Here is a 27,866-nt window from a genome sequence, read left to right as displayed (position 1 = left end):
TGGTCTACACTACGGGGTCTACAAAATTGTTGCACACTAAAGAAAAACAGGGGCACAACTTGGGTTACCCTGTGGTGCAATAATCTAAAACCATAGCACCAAAGCTAACCTGAAACTATGGGGTGGAATGAAATAGTAATGTTACGTAAAACTGAACTCTTGTGAAAGTAATTCTGCTTTATTATACTGCAGGGGAAAATAAATGTCAGATCACAAACACACCATATGTACCGTATGTAGCTGCACTCACAACAGTCACAGCATTTCAGTGTTCGGTCACCTGTAGTGTCTAAGCTGCCACGTAAAAATACAATATGTCCGCCCCGTGTTTCTACAATGCTATAGTTCTTAGATTCGGCAGCATACAAAACATTTTAATTTCATCCCAATCACACTTTGCTTTTCATAAACTTATAACACACTTTCCTCTCGCCAACCAGAATCCATTTACACAAAAAAAAAATCATGATTTTGAAGACTGATAAAATCCATGCTGCTCTGTTACCTGCATATATTATTTGTCTTGCACCTTCCCTAAATCACACACATTATAGTAAGACTCTGTTAGGCAGATAGATGCAAAATGTAATCCTTCATCTTCCAAATCTGAAGACACACATATACATTTTAAGCGCTTTTTAAAAGTAAAAAATTAGTGGCCACAGATGCCACACTTGTTCTTTACATAAATTTCTTTTCCACGTTTTCATGACGGGTCTTCAAATGTGTGAAGTAGGATAAAGCAACTTATGAAACCTCTTGTAGATATTTCAAGTGTAACTATATGTCATGCTGACAAATGTTCTGCCTTTTTTGTCTGGAACTAACCTGTATGTTGTTCTGTTACTGTTTGGAAACATGCATCATGCTAATTGGGTATTTGAGCCGAGGTTTTTTTTTTTAACTTATGTAAGAAACGAGGAGTTAAGCTTAAGACTTCACACAGACGTATAAGAGGAGGAGATAAACTGAGCGGGTAGATACATTGGCACAAGTACTGGAGTTATGATCACACTGGCGCAAAGTTAAATACTCATTGTTCTAGATCTGTACAACACTGTTCTCAACTTTATATAGCAGCATAAAGTCTAAAAAGTGCATCAAGACACCTTCATAAAGTTGTGTGGATCTCAAGCTCCTGAAAGACCACTCATTGCAGACAAAACCCAAAATGCCTTCCATGCTGTTTATGTTCCTAAAACACATTTGCTGCTCTTGCTGGGGCATGGACTTGGTGTTCATATATTCAAGGTGTTGGCATCTGTGGCTTTATTTGCACTGGGCACTTTCCATGGTCCTGGAGCAATGTGCGTTTTTTTCCCTCCTGTCCTCGAAACTCCTTCATCTTTGGTTTTCTCTGAAGTACCAGCTGCAGGCTTTTTGGGTTGTGACTCATGAGGAGTGGAAAGCTCTCCATATTGGTTATCCTCTGTTTGTTTAGAAATGAAATTTGTGTCTTGTATTTCTTGTTTAACAGTGGAGGCACGTTTTTCCTTTTTAGTAAGTTCCATCTCCTGCTTTTTTTTCTCAGACTCTGTGATATTTCTAGGAGATCTTTCCTCGTTATTTTTACTTCTGTGTTCTGGAGACCTTTTGTCATTCACACCAAAACTTGTCCTTTCCTCTTGTCTGGACTTCTCTGGTTTGTCATCTGTCTTTTTGCTGTTTATTGATTGCACTGGTTTACTAAATTGATCATCTTTATGACCGTTTGATTTATCGTGCTTTTTGGGTTTTTCTTCTCTGTCCTCTTTTTGTTGCTTCTCCACCCCTCTATCCTCCCTCCGCTGCTTCTCCTCTCTATTCTCTTTCCTTTGCTTCTCTTCCCTATTCTCTTTCCTTTGCTTCTCCTCTCTATCCTCTTTCCGATGCTTCTCCTCCCTGTCCTGTTTTCTGTGCTTTTCATCTCTCTCACCTTTGATGATTTTGTCAACCCTCTCTCTTTCATCTCTGTCTTGTCTCAAGTGTTTTTCACCCATTTTTCTAGGTTGCTCATCCTTTCCCTCTTTCCTTGATTGCCCAAATCTTTCATGTGTCTTTAAAATTTCTTCTCTGTCTTCCCTAATTGATGCTTTTTCTCTCTTTTCTTTTGTCTGATCTACACCCTCAACCTTGGTATTATGTTTTGTAGGTCTATTCTCTTGTGTAGGCAACTTGTCTTCTCTTTCAATGCCAATTCTTTCTTGTTCCTCCTTTTTATAAGCCTTCTTAGGACTGGCAGATCTTCCCCTATGTTTTCTACTACTATCTTTTTTGTGTGTCACAGAGTCAATAGCACCTTCTAGGTTCTTAGAATAGGATTTTCTGGGGCTCAGTGACCGTTCTCTGATTTCTTTTTGTGTTCTTTTAGAATCAGTCTGTCTAGACCCCTGCAGTTTATCGGGTTGCTCCTTAGATATTTTGCCATCATTTTTTCTTGGACTCAAAGATCGTCCACTCTTTGTTCCAATATCTTTTTCAGCATCCAGCAGTTTCTTTTTAGTAGGGTTCTTAGGGCTCAAAGACCTCTCTCTAGACTCATTTTTCCCTTGAAAAGGAGATGACTGCTTTTCTTGCTTCAATGCCTTATTTTCTTGAAGTTCACCACCAGGCAACACCGAGCTGTCTTTAGGCTGCTGTATATCATTTGGCTCAACAATATTCTCCATTTCCTGAACTTCAAAACAATCCCCATCAAGTGCTGGTAAAGCAAAAACTCCAGGAATGGGATCCACGTTTGACGTTGATGAAATTGCAGAGAGGTCATCATATAGTACATTTGTAGATGGGGGATAAATGTTTTCCAAATCATCTGAAAAGAAAAAAAAAAAAAACAAGATGCCAATAATGTATTTAGAAATAAGATGGCTCTATGGGTATTCTATTGCTCCACTCAAGCGATGAAACAGGGACATGAAATGGCTTACATATTATGCAGGAAATTATTCATGAACATTCTGGTTACTAAACAAAAACATGCATTCATGTACGGAAAACCCCATGACAATGATCCAAAATGTGACACCAAGTGAAGCAAATGAAGTCTAATGTGATATCCAATACATGGCACGACTATACACTACTGAACAACAATTACCCATGCCACGCAGCCATATGTGCGGCACTTAAAACTGACTTAACAAATGTGGCGGAAATAATCAAGCATATCTTATGTTAGGCTCTAGTTCATGCAGTGTATGAGGATGTTATTACATAATAGCCAAATGTCTGGTCCCGTAATGCTACATATTACCTGCCGAGACCAGAGTGCATGTCACCCTAATGCATGCAAGTATGGAGCATTTATATTATTAACTAAGTGACTGAGATGCTAAAATGATGGGAGGTCATCAATATATGGTGCAACCATGACCTTAAATGTACTCTCATGGGTATTCAGTAGACATGCATGTGTTCTCAGATAAAGTATGCTTTCATAATATAAATGAAAATCCAATTTTTTCCTTTTCTAAAACCATTAAACAACAATACATTGTAATCCTGAATATCCATTTCTCACTGATATATGAAGAACAACATAATGCAAAGCTTGCTACAAGCAATTTATAACCTATTATTTCTTTCAAAGCCGCGTACCCCTGGGGAGTCCACTAAATGCGACTGGTTAATCAGTGCGTGCACATGCATTTCAATAAGCTGCATTTACCGCAGACAATAGATGCCGAGGAGACAGAGAAAGAGGAATATAACTGAATCACAAGACATGCACATTTACCAAGTCTTTAAGGGAAAGACCAAGAAAAGCACGAGAAAGCCTTATTGCTGATCAGGTTTCACGTAGGAGCAGAGGCTGGAAGGAGTCAAACCTGAGGAGAAGGAAAACAAGCCTGGAACTCAATACCGACATCACCAAAGCATAGCTGCCAAAGTGTACACCAGACCATCATTAGCAATGTGTGATAGGTACAAAGTGCTTGCACTCAGTTTAGATCATCATCTGTGGTCACATCCGCCAACACATTAATGGATGATCATTTTTGCTACTGCTTTGGTATTTAGAAGCTGCCATCAACAGCCAAAAAGGATAAAAAGGAAACAGGATTTATAGAATGTTAGTATAACAATAATCACCATATAAGAGCATTTCTTCTCATTTGTAGAAGGCTTCAAGATATAAAAGCAAATAAAAAAAAAAGAAAAGGCAAATACAGGAAGAGGACAACTGACAATGGACCTTAAAACAGCCAAAAGCCTTCTCAGGGCAAGTGGAATGACTTATACAGAGACTTATACCTACGAGAAATTAGCTGTTGGTCAGCCAATCTTTGTTCGTTTCTTGATTTATGGTGAATGCATCACTATTAAAAACTGAACACTGCCTGGTCCTAGCAGAATAGCAATGCTATGGATATTATACAACCCGCACTTGAATAGTACATTGAGGCTTAAGGGTCCCGTTACACATAGCGACGCTCCAGCGATCCTGACGATACGACCTGGTAAGGATCGCTGGTACGTCGCTACATGGTCGCTAGCAAGCTGCCAAACAGGCAGATCTACTCAACGACGCAGCAATGATACGGCGAACCGTATAACGACCTCGGTGGTTGTTGGGACCTTGTCACACAGCAGCTATTGTGACGACTCAGACCTCGATAGGCGTGCTTCAGCGTTACCTTTTCCACGCCCCTCTGCTCCAATTGGTGGCCACTACTGCGCTATCACTAAGCGGTTTGCTTCAGCGTCCCCTTCTGAGTCGCTAGTGCGCCATTTATTCGTGGATCCACAGTCACTGACACAGGGACACGCGATTATTATAACTGTACATGTTAAACGTTATGATTGCATATAATTGATGGCTGACCTATAAAAGGAAACGCTACAAAGATCCTAATTTGAGACCAACAATCGGAGCTGAGGGGGCATTGAAAAGACAAAGCAAAATCACGCCTGCGTCCCTGAGCTCTGAGTCGCCAACAAGGTCGCTCGTTGTTGTTATGGCGTCAAACACAGCGATGCATGCTGGCCAGCGGGACACCAACGATCAAAAAATGGCCTAGGACATTCGAGCACGATCAGCGATATCGCAGCGGGGGGACCAGTCGCCGCTATGTGTCACACGTAGCGAGATAGCTGGCGAGGTCGCTGTTGCGTCACAAAACCTGTGACATTTCAGCGATCTCGCTAACGATCTTGCTATGTGTGAAGTACCCCTTAGACTCCCCATACAAGTTAGATGTTTATTTATTTTACTTATTTTTTTTATTTTATTTGCAGTAGTCAAAGTGGGAGATGATGAGGGTTTTTGCAGATTTTTGGTTGAGGAATGTATAGATCCGGGAAATATTTTTGAGCTGAAGTTGGCAGGAAGTGAAAAGGGTTTGGATATGTGGTTTGAATGAGAGATCAGTGTCAAGAATTACCCAGAGGCAGCGAGCTTGTGGGACTGGGGAAAGTGGGCAGCCATTTACTTTAATGGATAGGTCTGTTGGGGGGAGTCGAGTGAGATAGGGGAAAGATGATGAATTCTGTTTTGTCCATGTTGAGTTTTAGAAACCTAGCGAAGAAGGAGGATTAAATAGCAGATAGACATTGTGGGATTTTGGCTAGTAGGAAGGTGATATCTGGTCCAGAGAGGTAGATCAGTGTGTCATCAGTATAGAGTTGATACTGGAAGCCGTGAGATGTTGGCTGAACCTGATGATTTTGGCGGCATGGACCGACCAGATGATAGGTATGGGAGTGTGATAAATAGCTTTATACAGATCTGAGGCTGGATGCACTGGATCACTGCCTGCAACCCCCGCTGTGTAACTGACTAGTTGCTGTCAATGATAGATACCCAGATGTGTCCTTGTATGCCTACATAGGTGTTAAATGCAAATTACATCAATGACTTCTCCTTGTGTAGCTGCTCCGTCTGTACTCCACAGGCAGCACACGGTAAAACTATATTTTAAGTTTTTTTGAATTATAATTCTAGTTTTACAAAATCCAAGGATATATCCATAATTGGGGAGCCTATTGGCATCTATGGGTAAAATTGCAAACGTTTTTTAGCTGGCAACCCACAGAAACGCAATATATCCCCGAATAATAGAGCTATCATAATCATGCGTGGTACGTATAAGAATGCTTGAAAGATGTTTGGTAAGCTGATGGAGGTATTGCTTCTCTAGTCGGTTTCTGGGGAAAAATATGACCCACAGCAGAAATGAGGGCTAAAAGTGGATTAGAATCAAATCTAATCAGTGGAGGGATGAGTGAGGGGTCTGATGAGACCCTTTACAACATGTTATCTAAGGAATATCCATGTCACACCCCAGGAGAAGTAACGGCTATTGCAGATCTGTCCACATTTCCAGCGGTGTTCTCCTCCTCTCATGGATCCAAGTCATAAGAAGTATCTGTATTTTATGCTATTTATCTTTTTAGTTTTTTGCCTTTATGTCCCTCTTTTTGTTATTTGACCATTAGTAACCTTTTTTTTAGCACTGTACTTTTCAAATATTAACTCTAAAATGTATGTTTGCCCCTCATTGCTCTAAAGTATCCATGATCTTGGAAAATGAGAAGAACTTGGTTGTGTTACATTGTAGCCAGAGCGCAAGTATTGAGCAGTTCTGGAGCCTGGAGAAAGCTGGATGTGCATGTGTACCAGTGTGGTGTGTTGCCTAATGCAGCTGTCCAGCTGACCTGGTAAAACATTAAGTGGTGGCGGCGTAAAGTGTGTCGTGGATGTGGGGACAGCCTGTGGGGAAAGCTTAGCTCATTGTTGGCCTATTATGATAGGTGAGTGGACAAGTGAATGGGAAGTGGACTCCTCATTTATAGTCATATCGGAGGCATGTACATTGTGAGCGAGTTGTGTTTGTGAGAAATTGGTTGCAAGTGGTGGGTTCATAAGAGGGAACCTCCTGACTGCCCAAAAATCATCTGTCAGAGGAGAGTCAGTAGGCTCCCACACATATTAGTTGAAATATTAACCCCCAATCCTTTGTTTTCAGGAGAGATATATCTCAGACGTGTCTAGCAGGGTCTTTCTCCTCCTCCATTAAGAACACATGGATACTCAAAGTAATGCCGAGTACACATGTTTATGGGAGAGTCTTGCGTGATATCTGCCATCTGAATGTACATTCTAGAGCATGGCAAGCTTTAACTTGGCCATAATTGTAATGATTATCATTAAAGGGATTGTCTAATGGAGGTAAATTCTGCCCTCATGCCTTAAGGCAGGGTTCCCCAACTCCAATCCTCAAGGCCCACCATCAGGTCACGTTTTCAGGATTTCCCTTGTATTGTACAGGTGATGCAATTATCTCCTGAGCAATGCAAGGGAAATCCTGAAAACGTGACCTGTTGGTGGGCCTTGAGGACTGGAGTTGGGGAACCCTGCCTTAAGGTATGTTCACATAAAGTTTTTTGAGGATCCTCTTCAAAAACTCGAAACTCCACCACCAGCCAGGAAATGCAAAGTTGGCAGCTTGCTCAGGAGGCTGAGAGTTGGATACATGGTCATCAGTTGATCTCTGTGCTTTTATTTTATGAGGATTAATGATTCCTACATGTTACTATAGAGAGGCTTCAAAATTATCCTTGGTCATTTATGGTTGCATGCACAATATCAAACTAGGTTAATAATATGACAAGGGGGTCGCAGAAATATTTTTTTGTGTATCAATCCTTTTCCTAATGAGTGGAAACATGAATCATTGATAAATCCTGACTAGTCTTTAAATCTGTATAGAGTGGGAGTTGGTCTTCTCAACTCCTAGCATTAGGAAGAGTTGAAAGCACTTTCGTGGAGCACAGGTAATTTGCCAACAAAACATGAATACACCAAAAGAATAATGGAATGGCTCAGGAAAATTGTGCTTGAAGTGATTACAGTGCATTGGTCACTTTGCTAGTGTAGAAAGTCAATACGATTGTGTTGAAAGTGACCTTAAACAAGCACTTCCATCAAAATGGTCTATCCTCTTAATATACTGCAATCACATCATATAGCACTGGGTACTTACAGTTGCAGATTGTGCCCCTCTACTCAGCTAATTCTTCTCTTTTTCATTAGGTCTAGGACATCACATGATTAAAAACTGACTAGCTGAATCCTTCTAAGCTCTATGTACAGTGGCTTGCAAAAGTATTAACACTCTTAACTTTTTACCTATTTTGTTACATTACAACCTGTGTTTAAATATTTTTGTAATCTGATTTGTGTGTGATGCATCAGCACTAAATAGTCTAAATTGGTGAAGTGAGAAAAATATTAGCATAAATTAAATTTATGGGATAAAAAAACAAAACAAAACATTGACCTTCATAAGTCACATGTGTAGAGGAAGGAAGTCCATCTGTGTGCAATCTAAGTGACACATGGTCTGTCAGTATATGCACACCTTATCTGAAAGACCACAGGGGCTGCAACACTTAAGCAAGAGGCACCACTAACCAATCACCACCATGAAGACCAAGGAAATCTCCAAACAAGTCAGGGACAAAGTTGTTGAGAAGTACATTTCCGGGTTGGGTTATAAAAAAATATCCCAATCTCTGGTGATAACCCCCAAGCTCCATCAAATCCATTATTATTAAATGGAAAGAACATAATGAGAGAGGGTCACCAACCAAAACTCTAAGCCCAGGCAAGGAGGGCATTAATCATAGAGGCAGAACAGAGAACCAGGGTAACCCTGAAGGAGCTGCAGAGTTCCCAAGCAGAGACTGGACTATCTGTACATATTACCACAATAAGCCGTACACTCCAGAGGTGGCCTTCATGAAAGACAGAGCCAAAAAAAAAGCCTTTACTTACATAGAAAAAATGTAAGGCTTTTAAGTTTGCTAAAAGACATGTGGGAGAGACTCCTCAAATGTATGGAGGTAGGTGCTGTGGTCAGATAAGAAATTGAACTTTTTTGGCCACCAAAGTTGAACGCTATGTCTGATGCCAAACCAACACAGCTCATCATCTCAAGAACACCATTCCCAAAGTGAAACATGGTCTTGGCAGCTTAGTGCTGTGGGGTGTTTTTTTGGCAGCAGGAACAGGGAAAATGGTCCAAGTCAAGCAGAAGAGAGATGGTGCGAAATACAGGGATATTCTTGAGAAAAGCCTGTTTCAGTCTGTCCTGTCAGAGATTTGAGACTGCGACAGAAGTGCACCTTCCAACAAGACAATGACCCAAAGCATACTGCTAAAGTAACACTCGGGTGGTTTAAGGGGAAACATGTAAATATTTTGGAGTGGCCTAGTCAAAGCCCAGACCTTAATCCAACTGAGAATCTGTGGTCAGACTTGAAAATTGGTGTTCACCAAAACATCTAACCTGAAGGAGCTAGAGCAGTTTTGCCTTGAGGAATGGGTTAACTTGTAGCTGTAATTGCCACAAAAGGAGGTTCTACCACAGTTCTGACTTTAATAGTTATGCACACTGAAGTTTTTAGTTATTTTGTCCTATTTGTTATTTGCTTCACAATGAAAAGAAAACCAAAATGTTCAGAGTTGTAGGCATGTTCTTTATGCGAACTGATGCAAACCCTTAAAAAAAAAAGTGAAATTCCAGACAGTGAAATAGCAAAAAACAAACAAAAATACCAAGGGGGTGAACTTTCGCAAGCCACTGTATAAAAGGAAGTGAATTTTCCCTGTATGAGTTATAAGTCACTGCAAAAGTCCCTGGCAGGTGGAGGAGGGAGCAGCTGGGTTAGGAGGTGAACGATAAATGCAAGGACAAGAGACTTCCTTTTTATACACAGAGCAGAGAAAATAGAAGAATTAGTTGGGCAGAAAGGCAAAATGAGAAATTGTAAGTACACAGTGATATATAATATGAATACAATATATTAAGAGGATAAAAACATTGATCGGAGTGATTATTTAAAGAGAATCTGTCATGAGGTTTTTTCCACCCAACCTGAGAGCAGCACAGTGAAGAGACAAAGACCCTGATTCCAACAATGTGCCACTTATTGGCGACAGAGTAATTTTGACAAAATCACTGTTTTTATCAGCATGAGACTATCAGAGGACTAGTAAACCGGCTGCCAGGACGTCCTCCATATTCATGAGCTCTTTATAACCCCACCCCCACCATTGATTGACATCTGTAAAAAAGCAGAAAGCTGCCAATCAGTGGTGGTGGTGGGATTATACAGAACTCAGCATTTAGATAACTGGTAGATCTGCAGGAGAGAAAATAGCGATTTTATCAAAATGACAGCAAGCAGCTCAGTAAGTGACATATCACTGGATTCAGTGTCTCGGCCCCTACATCAGGCTCCTCTCAGATGGGGTATAGGAAACCTGGTGACAGATTGCCTTTAAAGTGTTCTTGCCAGCGTATACAGCAGTGAGTCACCACAGTATACACTCTAACACGAACTCTATAAGATCCGTCAGGTTCTACACTTGAACATGGATCATTAAAGTGTGCTGAATTCTTAAGTTTGATGAAAAGTTCAACCTGCTTGAAAGGCTACCATAACAGTCACTAGTGGTAATTATTGAATCTAAACGAAAAAGCATAGCTGGTGTTTTTTATTCTTCTTTTCTTTAGCTAGCTTTAAAAACTCTACGATAGCATTGTGCTAGAAGACGCAATTTGCGTGCATGTTCCGGAAATTAAATTATTGTTACAATTAAAGCTCACTTTTGTATTTCATTATTTTTTTCATCACCTTTACCAAAACTGTATATATTATTTTACAACAAAACATGTTGACCATAGCAGAATAATTATCTTAGGCATCTGTGGTTTATCAACTAATGTCCATCTTCGTTGATTTCTCTAAGTTTCCACAGGAAAAACATGTCAATCAAATTAAAAAGAAGGGTTACCATTTTTCCTGAAGAATAATAACAATAATTATAACTTAAATGATATTAAATTCAAATAAATCCATCTTCTTTCCCATTAATGTTTATTAATGGATATGAAAAAAAATACTAAAAAAAAAATCATTAAAAAAAAGGATTGAAATTTTTTTTAAAAAAAATACAAGCAAAATATAAGGACTTCTCACCATGATCTGGAATAAGTCCTGTTCCAGGTCTTAATAAGAGAAGAACTTTGGTCCCACCAGCTTGGATTAGCTCAATGGCTCGTGTGTGAGTGATGCCTTGGGTTGGTTCTCCATTAATTTCCACTATTTGATCTCCAACCTGACAAAAAAAAACCAAACATTATTTATATTAGGAGGGCAACAATATAATAGTTACTATCAATGTCTACTGATACTTGCAAGTCATCTGTCATTGACAGGTGTCACCAGCAGACGTGGCATCACCGGCCCTTGCGCAACTCCTGATGCAGAAGTGAGCAGACTGGTTTGACCTTGACCACAATGCAAGACAATGAAGGCATGTTCCTTGCTCGTGTTTCTTCTGATAATGAGTAGTGATGAGCGAGTATACTCGTTGCTCGGGTGTCCTCCGAGTATTACATGTGTACATGTGAGGAATGTTTGTTTGTTAGGGAATCCCCACATGTATTCAAGCTGTCTAGAAGCCACAAACTAAATCTCTGAGCACGTCAAAATACTCGAAGGACAGCCGAGCATGCTCGGGGAAACCAGAGCAAAGAGTATACTCACTCATCACTAATAATGAGTAAAGGTGCTGGACATCAGCACCCCTTAGAAATGTGAAACCAATATAACAATTTGCCATTTAGAAGATTTTAGAGATTTTGTAATAATAGAAAAAGGACCACAAATAAAAAAAAAAAAAAAGAGAATAAACTAATCAATGGTCAAGGATGTTGATAGTCAATGTGTGCTAAATGTTACTACTTATAGTCCATTCCATCTTAAAAGTTGGACATTAGAGTACATAACCAATTGTTTTACTTATCCTACGGCCTTTAAGTCGCCAATTTTTCCTTCACAATTTAAGCTCCTGCTCTGCCCACTCGAGTCAATAGTAAATCCCGTGGGTGGTGCGTGTTTCACAACAAGGTCTCTTCTACGGTTTGCTTTTGTCTTACAATTAATGTTGCATTAATAATCTGCCCTTTGAAACAAGTAACTAAAACCACTGATATTAACAATCTGTAAAGGTGAAGACACAATGCTCGAGGAGACGGTCAGTGCTTGCTGAAACATTTGCTTCACTCGAAGAGATCTACACTTCAACGTTCTCACCCTTCCTTTGTGTTAACTGCTTTTTTGGCCTTGAAGCAAGGATGGAAGTGGCAGTAATAATTTTAGCATTACACTATTTTGGGAAAATCCATAAAACCTGAGTGTAAATTAAAGCCTGGACTTTGCAGACAGTGCACACCCGTTAGCGGAGATCCGTGCCTGCAGATTGCTGACCTCTGTGATTTCTCATCGGCCAGTTCTGTCAGATTCCTTTTACTTTTCTTACTGACAGTGAGGGCCTAAGGCTTCAATAAAAGTAATAAGAAAAAAAAAAAAAAAAGATTTAACTGGTGTGTCTGCTGAACTGTCGACGGAAAAGCAGGAACGCAGCCCACAGAGCAAGCACAGGGTGAAATAGTCTGCATGCCGAATAATTCTCCCATATCATATGAAAATGTATCCATGGAAAGACCATCATCAGTTAAATAGGGTCTGAACACGAGGCGGACAGTTAGCGTACAATGATGTCCTTTAATTTACAGATTTCTTTTTAGTTTCTTGTAGTGTCCTAAATTCTGGAAGAGGCGGTCGTGTTTCCACATACGGTGGAATAATATAGATTTATCTCTGAAATTAGAGTCTACAAAATTTTGCATTTGTGTTAAAATAGCAAGGCATCTTCATCTATTGCATATTGGAGATTCCCGACCCAATATAATTGCTATAGATCTGTGGATCAAAAGTATCCATGAGATGTCACAAAGTGCGCAACTGTGTAAGAGTGGAGCCAACATTTGGCAAATTCTGAAACAAAATTCAAATGAAATGATTACTGTAAATGGATTAAGCCATGTAAAGTCTCTGGAGGTCTCCTGGATTTCAGTGTTCCCCAACGCAAATATAACCCAAACTACAGTGGGGAAAATAAGTGTTTGACACACTGCCGTTTTTGCAATTTTTCCCACCTACTAATTTTTTATTGTAGGTACACTTCATCTGTGAGAGACAGAATCTTAAAAAAAAAAAAACCTCCAGAAAATCAAATTGTTTAATTTTTACATAATTAATTTGCATTTTATTACATGAAAAATATTTGACACAATAGAAAAACAGAACTTACTATTTGGTACAGAAACCTTTGTTTGAATTACAGAGGTCAGACATTTCCTGTAGTTCTTGACCATGTTTGCACACACTGCTCTCCAGGACCTTGAAATGCTTCTTATGGAGCCACTCCTTTGTTGCTCTGTGTGTTTCGTGTTATTGTCATACTGGAAGAACCAGCCACGACCCATCTTCAATGCTCTTACTGAAGGAAGGAGGTTGCTTGTCAAAATCTTGCGATACGTGTCCCCATCCATCCTCTTTTGAACCCCATCCTCTCGTCCTGTACTCTTTGCAGAAAAGCACCCCCAAAGTATGATGTTTCTCCAGCATGCTTCACGGTTGGGACGGTGTTCTTGGGGTTGTACGCACCCTTCTTCCTCCTCCAAACACGGCAAGTAGAGTCGATACCAAATAAGCTCCATATTGTTCTCATCTGACCTTCTCCCAATGTCTCCTCTGGATCATAAAACTGGTCACTGGTGAACTTCAAATGGGCCTGGACATATGCTGGTGTGAGCAGGGGGACCTTGCATGTTCTGCAGGATTTTAATCCATGACGGCGCAGTGTGTTACTAATGGTAATGTTTAAGACTGAGGTCTCAGCTCTCTTCAGGTCATTGAACAGGTCCTCCCTTGTAGTTCTGGGCATATTCCTGACCTTTCTCTGAATCATCCTTACCCCATGAGATGAGATCTTGCACGGAGCCCCAGAGAGAGGAAGCTTGAGAGTCATCTTGTGTTTCTGCCGTTTTCTAATAATTGTCTCAACAAACTGCTTTCCTGTTGTCTTTTTAGTCCATCCAAGCCTTGTGCAGGTCAATAATTTTGCCCCAGACAGCTCTTTGGTGTTGGCCATGATGGAGAGGTTGGTGTGTGATTGAGTGTGTGGACAGGTGTCTTTTATACAGGTAACAAGTTCAAACAGGTGCCATTAATAAAGGTAATGAGTGCAGAGTAGCAGGGCTTCTAAAATAAAAACTAACAGATATTGTAGAGCCAGAATTTTTGCTGGTTGGTAGGGGATCAAATACGTATTTCACGCAATAAAATGCAATTTAATTAATTAAAAATCATACAATGTTATTTTCTGTTTTTTATTTTTAGATTCTGTCTCTCACAGATGAAGTGTACCTACGATAAAAAGAACAGATCTTTCCATTCTTTGTAGGTGGGAAAACTTGCAAAATCAGCAGTGTATCAAATACTAATTTTGCCCACTGTTTGTAATGAGGGACAAACTTTGAAATGAACTTACAGAAGACATTAACATCCACAGTGACAAGACAATGGTTTAAAGAGCTACATACATGAATGCGACCATCTTTGATCGCAGGTCCATCTTCTGCAAGTCGGAGAATGAAAAGCCCCATGTTGTATTCTTTTCCACCTCGTAGGCTAAAACCGAAGCCTCTTGGTCCTCTCTCCAACTCCACAGGGTAGCAACCAGCGCTCTGCACATTAATGCAAACATTTAGAATATATGTGACATATATTGTTATGCAAATCGACACATTTGTATGGGAACAGAGAGACAAAAATTTTACTGTGGCATTTTCCTTATTTTTAATATCTCTATAATAAATTATTACATTATGGCCACAATGTACATCTAAGTGTGCTTTTTTTTTTCTATAACCTCCCTCTACAAACTAAAACAATATAAGTATATCTTAAAACATTCCTGGAACATGAAGACTCTTAACCCCTTAATGACAGAGTCAATTTGGTACTTAATGACCAAGCCAATTTTTACAATTCTGACCACTGTCACTTCATGAGGCTATATAGCTTTGGAACAATTCAATGGATCCCACTGATTCGGAGATTGTTTTTTCGTGACATATTGTACTTCATGTCAGTGTTAAAATTTCTGTGATATAACTTGCGTTTATTTATAAAACAAAATGGAAATTTGGCAAACATTTTGGAATTTTAAAACTTAATTTTTGTACACTTAACAGACATCGTTAATAAATAACATCTCCCACATGTCTACTTTACATCAGCACAATTTTGGAAGCATTTTTTTTTGTTAGGACGTTAGAAGGGTTAAAAGTTGACCAGCGATTTCTAATTTTCCAACAAAATTTACAAAACCACTATTTTAGGGACTACTTCATATTTGAAGTGAGTTTGGGGGGGTCAATATAACAGAAAATGCTCAAAAGTGACAATTCTAAAAACCGCACCCCTCAATGTGCGCAAAACCACATTCAAGACGTTTATTAACCATTCAGGTGCAGAACTAAAGCAATGTGGAAGGAAAAAAATGAATATTTTACTTTTTTTCACAAAATTTTTTTTTACTTTGGAACCAATTTTTTTTTTTCACAAGGGTATCAGGAGAAAATGGACCACAACATTTGTTGTGCAATTTCTCCTGAGTAGGCAGATACCCCATAAGCGGGGGTAAACCACTGTTTGGGTGCATGGCAGGGAGGGAGCACCATTTGACTTTTTGAATGCAAAATTGGCAGGAATCAATGGTGGCGCCATGTCATGTTTGGAGACCCCCTGATGTACCTAAACAGTGGAACCCCCCAATTCTAACTCCAACCCAAACCCCAACACACCCCTAACCCTAATCCCAACCCTATCCATAACCCTAACCACACACCTAACCCTAGTCCCAACCCTAAATGTAATCCCAACCATAACCCTAACTTTAGCCCAACCCTAACCTTAACCCCAAGTTTATTAGAAAAAAACACGGCACTCGATGACTGAGAGGGAGGTGCACAAGTAGGATATCCTATCCACTATAGATTATAGTAAAGACTTGGCACTCAAAAGGGAAAATTGAATTTGACAGTTCCTTTATTGTACAAAGCCTCCACTTCAAAAATTCTTGAACGTTTTTGGTCGTACAATCGACCATCAGAAAAGGAAATTCACAGTTGATTTAACTGAAAGGAGCTGTAATGGAAAATTCCATATATCATTAGAGAGACAGCTGGCCTGTGTGGTAATATTCAGCACAGAATATCTGGTCCAAAAGTCTGGAATAAGAGGCGTCTGGTAAGCAGCGGGAGTGTGTACAGCTGCTGTAGGAGCGTCTCCTACAGCAGCTGTACACACGCCCGCCCGGACACAGCGCTATTCCCCTGCACTCACGTGCCTTTCTAACCAGCGCGTCCTCCTCCCGTGGCAGACAAACCTGGGCAGGACATACTTCCTCAAACAGTACCAGTCCCATATCAGGGACACAAGCCTGCTATGCACAACATGTGGCATATCCTCTAATTAAATCTCAGCTCCATTTATGGACCTATAGATCACTTTACCAGGACCTTTGTCAGTCCCAATTCTGAAATCCAGTGTTCCTCTACTTAAAACAAGGTTATTACCTTCAGTATCCGCTGCTTACCAGACACCTCTTATTCCAGACTTTTAGACCAGATATTCAGTACTGAATATTATCACGCAGGCCAGCTGTCTCTCTAATGATATATGGAATTTTCCATTACAGCTCCTTTCAGTTAAATCAACTGTGAATTTCCTTTTCTGATGAAGGTCGATTGTACGACCAAAAACGTTCAAGAATTTTTGAACTGGATGCTTTGTACAATAAAGGAACTGTCAAATTCAATTTTCCCTTTTGAGTGCCAAGTCTTTACTTTAACCCTAAGTTTAGCCCAAATCACTTTAGCCCAACGCTAACACTAATGGAAAAATGGAAATAAATATTTTTATTTTATTATTTTTTCCTAACTAAGAGGGTGATAAAGGAGGGTTTGATTTACAATTTTTTAATTTTGATCACTGTGATAGGGTCTATCACAGTGATCAAAATAAACCAATAGGAAAAATTCCTATTGTTGCCGGGTGTCGGCCGGCAGATCTCCCACTTCCTCCCAGAAGATGATACCGGGGCCCAGGGGACTTCACGGAGGGTTACAGGGACACCAGAGGTACCGGGGTAGGATCGGAGGGACCCCATTTCTCTCTCCTCTGATCTGCGATCACATCAGAGGAGAGAGAACTTAAAAGGAAAATCAGACCTTTTTTTTTTTGCAGTTGTCGTTATACCATTAATAACGGTGGTCACAACACTGAGGTTGGTAAAAACCAATTCAAATTGTGTTCTCTGAGGTCTCCGCTACCCCTGGTAGCCGAGACCCAGGAGAAATTCCGACTCTGGGGGCCGCTATACAATTACTTCTCAGTGCCCATAAAAAGCGGCGCTGAAACATAAGTACCCTTAATTGTTGCTGTTAAAAGGCGTGTCGGTGGTCGTTAAGGGGTTAACTGGAAGCGATCATGAGAAAATTAACTATTGATTAAATCAGGTTTGTGTATAAGAAAATGCCACAATTTTTTTTTCTTTTCCTCATATCACAACATATATTAAAAATTAAAAAACAGAAATGCAGCAATTTTCACACTAGCCACAGGGGCTTTTTTAGACTATAACTTCCTATAGGTTTCAGGAAACAACACATGTACATAGACAACGGTCAGATTCTAACCCTATTTTTTGTATTGAAGTGTCTAATAAGTGTGTGCAAAGGTCATTGTGAAGGAAGAGGGAGCATGGTCAATAGCGATATTATCTATTGTAATTGATGGATCCTATAATATTAGAGGTGCAGCCTGTCTTTGTAATCCTGCCTCTGCTGATAAGAAAAATCCTGTAAACCCTTCCTAGAAAGTACAGGAAGTCTAAATCTAAAAAAAAAGCTTAGTGGCTAGCAAGAAAACTGCATTATTACGATTTTATTATTTTGAATTATTTTAAGATCATAATATGAAGAAAAAAATTGACAAATTAAATAAAAACAAAAACAAACATGTAACACAAAAACCTGATTTAATATAATATGTCATTTTGTGATAACTTTTCTTTAATACATTAGATTTACAAGGAATGACAAGCACTATTATTACTATTAGATGCCTTTAGGCATGTTTTTCTTTTTAATTTCACTGTGGTATAAAAGGAAATGTTTCATTAGCCATTCCCAATATATACAATTCTCCAAAACCTCACAAAACGGCATTAATGTTGACACCCCCAGCAATCGTGAGATAAGGTTAACTTCATCACTTCTAGGAATGGTAGAACGGAGACAAAACATATATTGGACTTCACATTTCTCAGTAACATAATTCTCAGCACTCAGACTGGTAGGGGAATATGCCCTAGGGCGACATTTACTCTGCACATTAGCTCTGTCAGCTGCTTTTTCAGGGCTGTAAGTACTCATCTATAGGCCATATTATTACATTACTGTCCTGTAGAAAGAGATGAGCCCTACATTAAGGGGCACAGTAAAATAGGCAGCGAAAGTGGTCTTTGTTTCACTACCATAACCTTCCACTAGGGCGGCTACAGATACAGTGTAACAATGTATCAGTGTAGGTAAGAGAATCAGTCAGTCTGAGTTGTCCTGTGGCCGAACCTAGCCAGAGGACTACCCCGATATGTGCACCATGCAGTCATTACATCTCTGCTCATCTCTCCTGCATACATTTCAGACACAAGATCAATGAACCTAAAAAGCCTGAACTGCCAGCTTCGGATACATTCCCATCAAATTCCATCACATGTAAATCTCCCATCTTTAACAATCCCTTTCTTTCTAGAGACAAGTACGATATCTTACCTGTGAGTGCCGGCTTCCAGAGGGCAGGGTGTGTGCTGCATCAGCCCATAGGAACCTGTACGGAGCAGAGAGATCTCCCTTACTGCCCTCTGTGTCCAATGTATTTCTGTAAAATAAGGATATAATCAGGACACATGAGGGGCAGAGGCACAGATACATCAGTTACTCTACAGGATGTACTTACTTATCCTTACCATAATGTCAGCTTTGTTTTGTTCCCCCCTCCCCATTTTATCCCTTTAATGACAAATGCATCATATCTACTGAAGATGTACTGTATATGTACATAGACCGACTGACGGATACATTTTAATATTATAATTAACATTCACTAAAAACGCAATAAGTATTAAAACAATTTATATTTACAGTTTAGATACCCCGGCAGAATTTTTGCTTTCTTGGCCTTTTTTCACAGAATATCAAAGATAACGCAAAAAATTTTTTCCACTCATGGGTTGGGTGAAGCTATTTATTGTCAAACTACTGTGTTTTCTCTTTTTAAATCTTAATGACAACCCAAAACATTCAAATGAAACTGATCAAAAGTTTATATACCCCATTTCTTAAAACTATGTATTGCCCCCTCTAACATCAATGACAGCTTGAAGTCTTTTGTGGTAGTTGTGGATGAGGTTCTTTATTTTCTCAGATGATAAAGCTGCCTACTCTTCTTGGCAAAAAGCCAGCAGTTCCTGTAAATCCATGGGCTGTCCAGCATGAATTGCGCGCTTGGACATCTCCCGAGCGTCCCTCAATGATATTGAGGTCAGAAGACTGAGATAGTCACTCCAGAACCTTCACTTTGTCCTGCTGCAGCCAATGACAGGTCGACTTGTGTTTTGGAACGTTGCCATGATGCAATGTCCAAGTACGTCCCATGCGCAGCTTCCGAGCTGAGGATTGCAAATTTGCCTCCAGTATTTGCTGATAACGTGCTGCATTCACCTTTCTTTCAACTTTGATCAAGTTTCCTGTGCCTTTGTAGCTCTCACATCCCCAAAACATCAGCGATCCACCTCCATGCTTTACAGTAGGAATGGTGTTCCTTTCATTATAGGCCTTGTTGACTTCTCTCCAAATGCAACGTTTATGGTTGTGGCCAAAAGTTAAATTATGGTCCCATCACTCCAAATTATCTTGTTCAAGAAATTTTGAGGCTTGCTGTTTTGCATATTGTAGGCGAGATACTTTGTGGCATTTGCGCAGTAATGGCTTTATTCTGGTGACTCGACCATGCAGCTCATTTTTCTTCAATGCCTCCTTATTGTCCATCTTGAAACAGCCAGTTTCAGAGAGTCCTGTATTTCAGCTGATATTATTTGTGGATTTTCCTTTGCATCCCGAATAATTTTCATGGCAATTATGGACAAAATTTTTGTTGGTCTACTTGACCGTGGTTTTGTTTTTAAAGAGCCCCTGATTTTCCATTTGTTAATCACAGTCTGAATGCTGCTGACTGATAACATCAATTCCTTGGATATCTTTTTGTATCCCTTTCCTGTTTTATACAGTTCAACTACGTTTTCCCGTAGATCCGTTGACTATTCTTTTGCTTTCCCTATGACTCACAATCACGTCAGTGGCTGGATGAAAGATGCAAGAGCCTGTCTGGATCCGAGAAACTCTCTCAGCTTTTAAGCACACACTGAGCAAACAGGTCACAAGCAAAATGGTCAAACCCATTTGTGTCAACTTCTGTGCATGTTATTAGGCCAAAATCACCAGGGTATGTAAACTTTTGATCAGGGTCATTTGGATATTTTGGTTTGTCATTATGATTTAAAGAGAAAACACTGTAGTTTGATAATAAATGGCTTCACCCAACCACTAACCATGAGTGGAGAAAATGTTTTGGTGTCATCATTCATATTTTCTGAAAAAAAAAGCCAAGAAAACAAAAATTCTGATGGGGTATGTAAACTTTTGCGCACAAATGTACAGACTGTATAAGACAGATATCCAAATACAAGATATTAATAATCTAATTATATAGCGCCAACATATTCCCATACATGTACATTTTTCATATTTTGCTGCCATATTATTAGCTGGATAACAACCTCAGTATTACTTCCATTTTTCTCCACTTATTACCAACATGCCATTTATATCAGTATCAGTGTGTATTTTTCTACCTGTCCAGCGTTCCATAATTCGGTGCTTGACCCATGGCTCGATGCTGTGGAGCTGGGCTCTGTCTTGCAGAGTTGGACCCTGATGGGGGACCTTTGTGTTCTGACAAAAGAAATATAACTTTAGTAAGTGCATAAACTGTAGTGTTCGTCTTTTATTATATTATTATTACAGTCTTCCCAAATGGGCTGCAATTGAATTGTTGTCATTTAAAGGCGAAAAAGAGGTCTCCCATGTGGATAAAAATGAACTATTAAGACTTTTTTTTGCAGGGATGCTTGCAGCTTCTTAGGAGATGTCATAGCTGGGGAAATCTGTTTAGTTGGCCTCAATCTATAACCCATTAACTACAGTCAAACAACACAAATACATTAAAGAATAATAGATTTCTCCATTTTTTCAATATCTAACATCAAAACCAGCCTTTTCTTTTATGTTTTTATTTGGCATCTCTTCATCCCTTTGGGAGACTGTATACTTAGGAATGCGAAAAGGTAAAGAGATGAATCGTATGAAAGAACTAATAAAATATTAAACTTCATAGAAATGATAGGCAGAATAAAATGAGCAGCAACATCCATGATGATAATATACTACTGAGGATTGCTTGTTTTTAAATAGGGTACATAGATATTTGTCAAAATGCAGGGAGTTCCAAACCAAAATCCATAGAAGTGTATGTGCACCCGTTAAATATTTGTTGCAGACATTTCTCCATCAAAAACACGATTCTTGGCTGTAAAAAATGGTGCAGAAAAATAAACGTGTTTTGCGACAGTTTTTCCCAGTCAGAATGGTGAAAAATACGGCAAAAACACTGAAAGAACTGACGTGCTGCAGATATGAACTTGCTTCAAATCTGCAAGGAAAAATAAGAACCGTGCGTATGAGAATTCAGAAGTCTCATTCACTTTGTGGGGACAGTTTGGACCCATACACATGAACGTTGCCACTGCTCCACAATTTGTCAGGTTAGTGGAACTTTACTACACAGTCACGTGACCAAAACTTGGGATTAAATTTTAGACTCCTACAGATGGGACTCATTATTCCACTACAAATTCTGTTGAAATTGTGACAGATTTCACCCTATGGTTGATACCGGCCGTGCAAATCAGCAGAGGAATAAAAAAATCTGCTGCCATGTAGTCCTCCATATCCATTAGGTTTATATACCAATACCCCCACCAACGATTTATAACTTTCTGCCTATGCACAGTGTATACAAAAAGCGGTCGATCAGTGGTGTGAATGGGGATATACAGAGCTCAACAATCCAAGAACTGGCAGATCTGCAACAGATATTACAGTGATTTTATCAAAACTGCAGCAAGCAGAGAAGTGATACATTGCTGGAAAGAGGGTCTCTGACACTGCATCATGCGCTCTCAAATGGCAGAATGGGAAGCCTCTCCTCTGGGTAATTGAACCCTGGTCTCCAATTCCTTGACGGGGTGGCACCTTACTTTCTTAGAGGAAGTCCTCTTTAGTTTAGTGGTGAGTATCCACACCTGTTGAGCGGGAGACCTGGGTTCATTTCGTGATTGGGAGACTTCTTACTTTCTTAGAGAAAGTCCTTGTTAGTATCGTGGTCAGTATCCCCACCTGTCAAGCAAGGATACCGGGGTTCGATTCTCAGAGGGGCAGGATTCTTACTTTCTTAGAGCAAGTCCTCATATGTATAGTGGTGAGTGCCCTCACTTATCACGCCGGAGATCGAGGTTCAATTCCCTGATGGGGAGGCTTCTTAGTTTCTTAGGGCTCTCACACATGTCTGTGTCTCCGGTATGTGTGGTGACAGTTATCACACATAGCGGAGACACTTACACATGCAGTGTGTTTACATAGACCGTGTCTCCATGGGTAAAACATGCTGACTTGTCCATTTTTTTACCATCAGCACGGGCCACAAAACATTTCGCACATAGATGACACACAGGGATGTTATCTGTGTGAAATGTCCCGGGGCCTGAGAAGCAGTGGTACAGTAAACATTGTTCCACGGCGCCGGGTGCTGAAGACGGCTCTCATCATTCTTCTCTGTTCTGCCTGTGAGCAGAGGAGAATGATGAGAGCTGTATTCAAATAAGAACAATCATAACAGGCTATTACTCCTATCAGCCTACATCTGCTGCCAATAACAGTACAGCAGGAGCAGCTGATGGTAGTATTCCGCACACGCTGCCTGCACTATAAATAAATAAATGAATGAAAAATACGGCATGGGTTCCCCTGTATTTTCTATAACCAGCCAGGCAAATTTCAGAGCTGGGGGCTGCAACCTGCTGGTCACTGAGTCTGCTTTCCTAGCAGGGCTGAACTGCAGTGACCTCAGCACTGTGGGAAAAACTCAGTGATGAGGTCACCATAGTACAGATCAGTGAGTTCACAGCAGATCACCGTGAGAATTTCTCCAAGATGCTGATTTGAGGAAAACCTGAAAATTTATTTATTAGCATTTCTAATCCTCCTCTCTAGCCCTGCAACAGGAAGTCACAAGAAAATTAAGTGAAAAAGCATTGTACAAACAAATTCCAAAGCCCCTTCGTAAAACACGTACAGGTATGCAGCCACTGATTACTGCACTGACATCTGTTTTCGGATATCACATGCATATAAGAAAGGGCAGCACAAAATGTAGGACACTACATTAGATTTGACTGGATAGTAGGGAGTTAATCAGCAAGTCACAGTAGCCTTTAACTAACATAGCTATACCATGTCTTGGCCACCTTCCACGCATCTATGCCCTGTTCAGGCTGTGCACCAGCTGTGTGCGGAGATAACTAAAGGAGCTGAAAGGCTAAGAAATGCAGCCAAGAAGCAAGGAAAGCAATGAAATGTTTAGCTGCAGAGTGATGCTCTTCTCCAATTCTCTAAAAGCTCCTCATTGGAACTCTCTATGGTTTAGCTGGATGAGATAAGAGCCAATAAGCAAGACAATACATGTCCTCATGACTTAGAAGCTTATCCACATCCGCAGTAGGAATCCAAAAGAAATGTCTACCTTTAATAGAAATCAGAGAACGCACAGATCCTGACACTCACTCCGATCTCCCATCAAGGTCACAACTGCAATGCTACATGTGCTGGACACCAGTCGGGGGCTGGTACTCTTTTTCAGGTATGTTCAGCTCTCGTCAGAGAAGAATCTCATCTAACGTCTCTTAACATTTTAGAAAAGAATATCTTGTAGAACGACGGCACTTTCTCCCACTTCAGGAGAGGCCACAGAACATATCATGTCCATCAGTTTTATCAATTCCTCTGCATGGCATTTTATTAGATACATCTGCAGCAAAATATTAAGACTAAATAGGATATAATTGATATTAATTTAAAGCGATCTGTCCTACAGAAAGGTTTCCTTCAGAATCAAATACGTCCTGAACCAGATGGTCTCTGTCCTTAGGACAGGCACAAGCTCTCCCATGAATCTTCATTTTTCCTTAAATATGTGTATATGTGAATGAAGTATACAGTTGTGGCCAAAAGTATTGACACCCCTGCAATTCTGTCAGATAATACTCAGTTTCTTCCTGAAAATGATTGCAAACACAAATTCTTTGGTATTATCTTCATTTAATTTGTCTTAAATGAAAAAAACACAAAAGAGAACGAAGCAAAAAGCAAAACATTGATCATTTCACACAAAACTCCAAAAATGGGCCAGACAAAAGTATTGGCACCCTCAGCCTAATACTTGGTTGCACAACCTTTAGCCAAAATAACTGCGACCAACCGCTTCCAGCAACCATCAATGAGTTTCTTACAATGCTCTGCGGGAATTTTAGACCTTTCTTCTTTGGCAAACTGCTCCAGGTCCCTGATATTTGAAGGGTGCCTTCTCCAAACTGCCATTTTTAGATCTCTCCACAGGTGTTCTATGGGATTCAGGTCTGGACTCATTGCTGGCCACCTTAGAAGTCTCCAGTGCTTTCTCTCAAACCATTTTCTAGTGCTTTTTGAAGTGTGTTTTGGGTCATTGTCCTGCTGGAAGACCCATGACCTCTGAGGGAGACCCAGCTTTCTCACACTGGGCCCTACATTATGCTGCAAAATTTGTTCGTAGTCTTCAGACTTCATAATGCCATGCACACGGTCAAACAGTCCAGTGTCAGAGGCAGCAAAGCAACCCCAAAACATCAAGGAACCTCCGCCATGTTTGACTGTAGGGACCGTGTTCTTTTCTTTGAATGCCTTTTTTTCCTCCTGTAAACTCTATGTTGATGCCTTTGCCCAAAAAGCTCTACTTTTGTCTTATCTGACCAGAGAACATTCTTCCAAAACATTTTAGGCTTTTTCAGGTAAGTTTTGGCAAACTCCAGCCTGACTTTTTTATGTCTCGGGGTAAGTGGGGTCTTCCTGGGTCTCCTACCATACAGTCCCTTTTCATTCAGACGCCGACGGATAGTACGGGTTGACACTGTTGTACCCTTGGACTGCAGGGCAGCTTGAACTTGTTTGGATGTTAGTCGAGGTTCTTTATCCAACATCCGCACAATCTTGCGTTGAAATCTCTTGTCAAGTTTTCTTTTCCGACCACATCTAGGGAGGTTAGCCACAGTGCCATGGGCTTTAAACTTCTTGATGACACTGCGCACGGTAGACACAGGAACATTCAGGTCTTTGGAGATGGACTTGTAGCCTTGAGATTGCTCATGCTTCCTCACAATTTGGTTTCTCAAGTCCTCAGACAGTTTTTCGGTCTTCTTTCTTTTCTCCATGCTCAATGTGGTACACACAAGGACACAGGACAGAGGTTGACTCAACTTTAATCCATGTCAACTGGCTGCAAGTGTGATTTAGTTATTGCCAACACCTGTTAGGTGCCACAGGTAAGTTACAGGTGCTGTTAATTACACAAATTAGAGAAGCATCACATGATTTTTCGAACAGTGCCAATACTTTTGTCCACCCTCTTTTTTTTGTTTGGTGTGGAATTATATCCAATTTGGCTTTAGGACAATTCTTTTTGTGTTTTTTCATTTAAGACAAATTAAATGAAGATAATAATAACAAAGAATTTGTGTTTGCAATCATTTTCAGGAAGAAACTGAGTATTATCTGACAGAATTGCAGGGGAGTCAATACTTTTGGCCACAACTGTAGTGTAAGTGTTTTAATAAACTCTCCTGCCTCTGCTCTCCGCTGTCCCGTTCCTCTTCTCAGTCACATCACCACAATTCAGGCTATTCCGCTCACTCTGTGTGTGTGATCCCGAAGTCTCATTTACAATGAAAGTCTATAGAGCCTCATCCTGACGCTCCACAGGCTTACACTGTAAAATCACCGCCGGGTCATGCATAGCGCAGCGTGACCTGAAGAGTCTGCACAGAGGGGACGTCACAGAGAAGAGGAAGCTGGACACTGGAGAAGGCCGCGGTAGGTGACTATATTAATGCACTCACACGCTACACCATGCACAAACACACATTTAATGAAAAAATATTCATTCTTTAAAGTTGCTATGTTTGCTGTGGAATACATAGATACTAAGTCAATTTAATTATTTCTTTAGGATCCTCTTTAAGAAATGAAGTCATAAGAAAATTAACTATTCTTTAAATCAGGCTTTTGTGTCACACCTTTTTTTTTTAATTTTTGAGACTTTAAATAAAGATCATTATAAAATATTTAAAGGAAAAGGAATCTTGCAATTTTCACACTGGTCACTTGGGGTTTTTTAGACTCAAATTTTCTTTCTTTTCAGGAAGAGTTTTCAGCAAGGCTTCTTATCATAGGCAGGATTACAATGACAGGTAACACCCCTATACACAGCTGTGTCACAGATGACCCTGTATTCTCCTTCCTTCATAATGACTTTGGCATAGGCTCATTAGATAAGTGTACTTCAACACAAAAGGTAAGATCGGAGTCTGTTCACTATGGCTATGTACATGTGTTGCTTCTTGAAACAAGAGAAAATTAGAGACTAAAAAAGTCCCAGCAAGTGAGAAAATGGCAAGATTAATTTAGGTTTTTTCTTAACAAAGGTAGCAATGTGAAAAAACACTGCCAAAAAAAAAACAAAAACAAAAAACAAAAAAAAAATACATTAAGCACTGTAGTGCAGCAGTAGCACCCTGTGCAATGATGAGGTGGTGATCCAGCAAAGTTCAAAGCAAAACGTCGCTTTAATTTTCAACTAAAAAAAAAAAAAAACAGCACAAGATATCCTCCGGTTCAAAACATATCCTCTTGATTACAGTCATTACACACGCCAGTCCTCCTCTTGAGACCAGTTGCTGTGGGCGACTGCAACACCGTATTAATGTTCTAATCACAGCTTTACACAGTACATGATATCCTCCGAATTACAGCTGGGAACCATATCCTCCAGTTTACAGTGACGAAACACGCCAGTCCTCCTTCGGAAACAGGACAGTCTACCTCCGGTTCAGTGTCGGGCAGAAGACAGTCCACATCCGAGACCAGTTGTTGTGGGCAACTGCGCCGCTGTGTAAGCTGTGGGTGCCAGGTTATTCAGCTGCCTTGACTGTTTGGCTCTGATGGCCCATGTTGCCTTCTGCTCTGTACTCCTCCAAACACCAAACTGACACTGAACCCTGAATCTGACACACCCAAACCCTATACTGCAGGGTTTTTAACTAGCTTCTATGGCATTCAGCCACGTGGAAACCCAGGGTCCGGAATGAAACAGACTGCAACACTACCATCTGCAGTCTGTTTCAAAACACCAAAAATCCAGAGCAGGTTTTCCCTAAATCTGCCTTGGACAACTAGCATGTCCAAGACCTATACTCTTGTTTGCATTGTTACCACCGATACGCCTGCGACTGCAATGCACTCCCATTGCCTCAATACGCCTCCGTGAGCATCCTGGGGGGAGGAACATACAGTGACCCTCACATGTAACACTAGTCACGGTCTCCCAGCACAAATACCAAAATTAAAGAATAGGTTTAAGTAGAAGAGTAGAACCACAACTGTTTTCTTCCACAAACAGTACCATATCTATCCCGGTCT

The 27,866-nt window shown here is 40.2% G+C and overlaps 1 protein-coding gene across 3 annotated transcripts in view; it reads right to left on the bottom strand.

Moving 5' to 3' along the window:
- Positions 1-353: 353 nt before the first annotated feature.
- MAGI3 (membrane associated guanylate kinase, WW and PDZ domain containing 3) overlaps positions 354-27,866 on the bottom strand; it is a 414,340-nt gene continuing 386,827 nt past the window's right edge. For 2 of the 3 annotated variants that reach the window (XM_073587056.1, XM_073587057.1), the window contains 5 exons: positions 20,879-20,978; positions 18,741-18,846; positions 14,442-14,585; positions 10,969-11,107; positions 354-2,791 (listed from right to left, as the gene is read on the bottom strand). In XM_073587056.1, coding sequence (XP_073443157.1) covers positions 1,239-2,791; positions 10,969-11,107; positions 14,442-14,585; positions 18,741-18,846; positions 20,879-20,978 — 2,042 coding nt within the window. In that variant the 3' untranslated portion in view covers positions 354-1,238. Of the gene's footprint in view, positions 2,792-3,715; positions 3,807-10,968; positions 11,108-14,441; positions 14,586-18,740; positions 18,847-20,878; positions 20,979-27,866 lie in introns of all 3 variants that reach the window. The other variant, XM_073587058.1, reaches the window with a different exon arrangement.

This window comes from Dendrobates tinctorius, unplaced genomic scaffold, assembly GCF_039654945.1.
Source record: "Dendrobates tinctorius isolate UK_male_01 unplaced genomic scaffold, ASM3965494v1 ptg000098l, whole genome shotgun sequence".
Taxonomy (NCBI): Eukaryota; Metazoa; Chordata; class Amphibia; order Anura; family Dendrobatidae; genus Dendrobates; species Dendrobates tinctorius.
This window is presented reverse-complemented; position numbering and strand designations above follow the sequence as displayed.